Source organism: Protobothrops mucrosquamatus, unplaced genomic scaffold, assembly GCF_001527695.2.
Source record: "Protobothrops mucrosquamatus isolate PMUCROS unplaced genomic scaffold, P.Mucros_1.0 scaffold_40, whole genome shotgun sequence".
In the NCBI taxonomy this organism is placed as follows: Eukaryota; Metazoa; Chordata; class Lepidosauria; order Squamata; family Viperidae; genus Protobothrops; species Protobothrops mucrosquamatus.
In genome coordinates, this window is record NW_015386116.1 from 4,757 (window position 1) to 6,740 (window position 1,984).

Sequence of the window (1,984 nt, forward strand, 5' to 3'; positions counted from 1 at the left end):
TTAAATAAGCATTCTAAAGCAGTGGTTCTCAATCTTTTCTTCACCATTGACCCCTTTTAAATACCTTTTGTGGCCACGCACCATGGCCACGGACCCCCAAGACTTAACTCAAGATTTAAATCATAACATTTCTTCAAGCCTTTATGGGTCTGTGGACCACAGGTGGAGGACCACTGTTCCGAAGGATTTTCCTCTCTTTGGCAGCCTTTTCCCAACGCAGGTGTGTCCAGATATATTGAATTTCTGTCTCTCAAAATTCTCACTTAGTATAATCAAGGGAAGTTCTTGAACCTGGTTGACCAGATACTCCCTAGAAGTATCAGCGGTCTGGTTTCATGCGTTCATTTCTATTCTTCTTCTGCTTTGCTGGCAGCTTTTATCCCCCAATTATTTCTTTCAGAAACACTATTATCAGCCCCTCTGGACTTTAGTTGGAGCTGGGGCAAAGCAGCTGGCCACTTCAGGACGTTCAACAGCAAGTGTTATTCCTTCGGGGGTTAAGTGGATCCAATCCAAGGTGGAAAAGTTGGATCCTGACAACAACTGTGTCTATCTGGGGAACAATCAGAAGGTAGGCAGCCCATTTAAACTTGGGGATTTATCTGCTCCGTTAAATCTTATCTGCATAAACCAGGGGTAGGCAACCTTGGCTCTTTTATGATTCGTGGACTTCAACTCCCAGAAGTCATGAAGGGGCCAAAGTTCCCCCATGCTGGCTGAGGAATTCTGGGAATTGAAGTCCGCAAATCATGAAGGGGCCAAAGTTCCCCCATGCTGGCTGAGGAATTCTGGGAGTTGAAGTCCACAAGTCATCAAAGAGCCAAGGTTGCCTACCCCTGGCATAAACCATTGATGGAGCTTGAATAATGAGATTTAGCCTTTGGTTCAAATAGGCTACTCATCTATATGAGTAATATTTAATACCTAAAATTGAATTATTTCTGCCATCTCTTATCAATGCTTATTTGAACTTCTAAAAAAACCTACCGGATGTGATTTACTTATTTTTGCATTATTCTTGCCTGTAATACAGGCGAAACATTTGTTAAGCGAGTTTTGTCCCATTTTATGACCTTTCTTGCCACAGCTGTTAAGTGAATCACTGCAGTTGTTAAGTCAGGGACACAGTTGTTAAGGTAATCTGCATTCCCCATTGAGTTTGCTTATCAGAAGGTCGCAAGCAAATGTATGACCCCAGGACACTGCAACGGTCATAAATCTGAGTCAGTGGCCAGGCGTATGAATTTTGATCACGTGACCCTGGGGGATGCTGCAACGGCCATAAGTATGAAAAACGGTCATGTCACTTTTTCCAGTGCCGTTGTAACTTTGAACGGTCACTAAAGGAACTGTTGTAAGTCGAGGACTACCTGTATTCCATGCGTGTAGGAGAGACTGCGCTTCCAGGTTTTGAGAAAAAAAAACCAGTCTGTTGAATAAATCCTTGGTTCCCGTTTAAGATCTTAGTTTTCTTCTTTCTTTTACAGGTATCTTACAAGTATTTGATTGTTGCTCTCGGGCTGCAGCTGAATTTTGAAAAGGTATTTTATTTTAAGATCCGGCGGGGTAAATTGCTCTGTTAGCATTTCCTTGGCAGTTTTCTCTACTGATAGGCAGCAAGGCTCGGTGGCTTGCGTGCCCCTTGCATGGAAGTCCCCACGTTCTGAGCAGGACGGGAGAAATAGCATTGTGTCTTTCCCACAAGGAAGCCCTCAATGGAAATTGTGAAACTGAGGTTGCGCAACCCGTACAAGAGATTAAATCCAGTGGAAGAAACCCATGAGAGACCCCTAGTGCTTTATCAGGAAATTGAATGCATCCAGGGACACCTAACCATTCTTCTTCTTCTTCTTGTGCCATATCCGTTATCGGACGTTGGCGATCCTGTTTTTATCAGCAGCCGCACGAAAAAGTGCTGCTGAGTTTTGTCCAAACCAGTCCCTTAGATTTTGAAGCCACGATGTTCTTCTTCTGCCTGGACCTC

At 43.8% G+C, this 1,984-nt stretch overlaps 1 protein-coding gene across 1 annotated transcript in view; it reads left to right on the forward strand.

The window, feature by feature from the left end:
* Positions 1-400: 400 nt before the first annotated feature.
* SQOR (sulfide quinone oxidoreductase) overlaps positions 401-1,984 on the forward strand; it is a gene marked incomplete at both ends in the record, with an annotated part of 6,370 nt that continues 4,786 nt past the window's right edge. Inside the window, 2 exon segments of the mRNA XM_015810756.1 lie at positions 401-571; positions 1,488-1,541. Coding sequence (XP_015666242.1) covers positions 401-571; positions 1,488-1,541 — 225 coding nt within the window.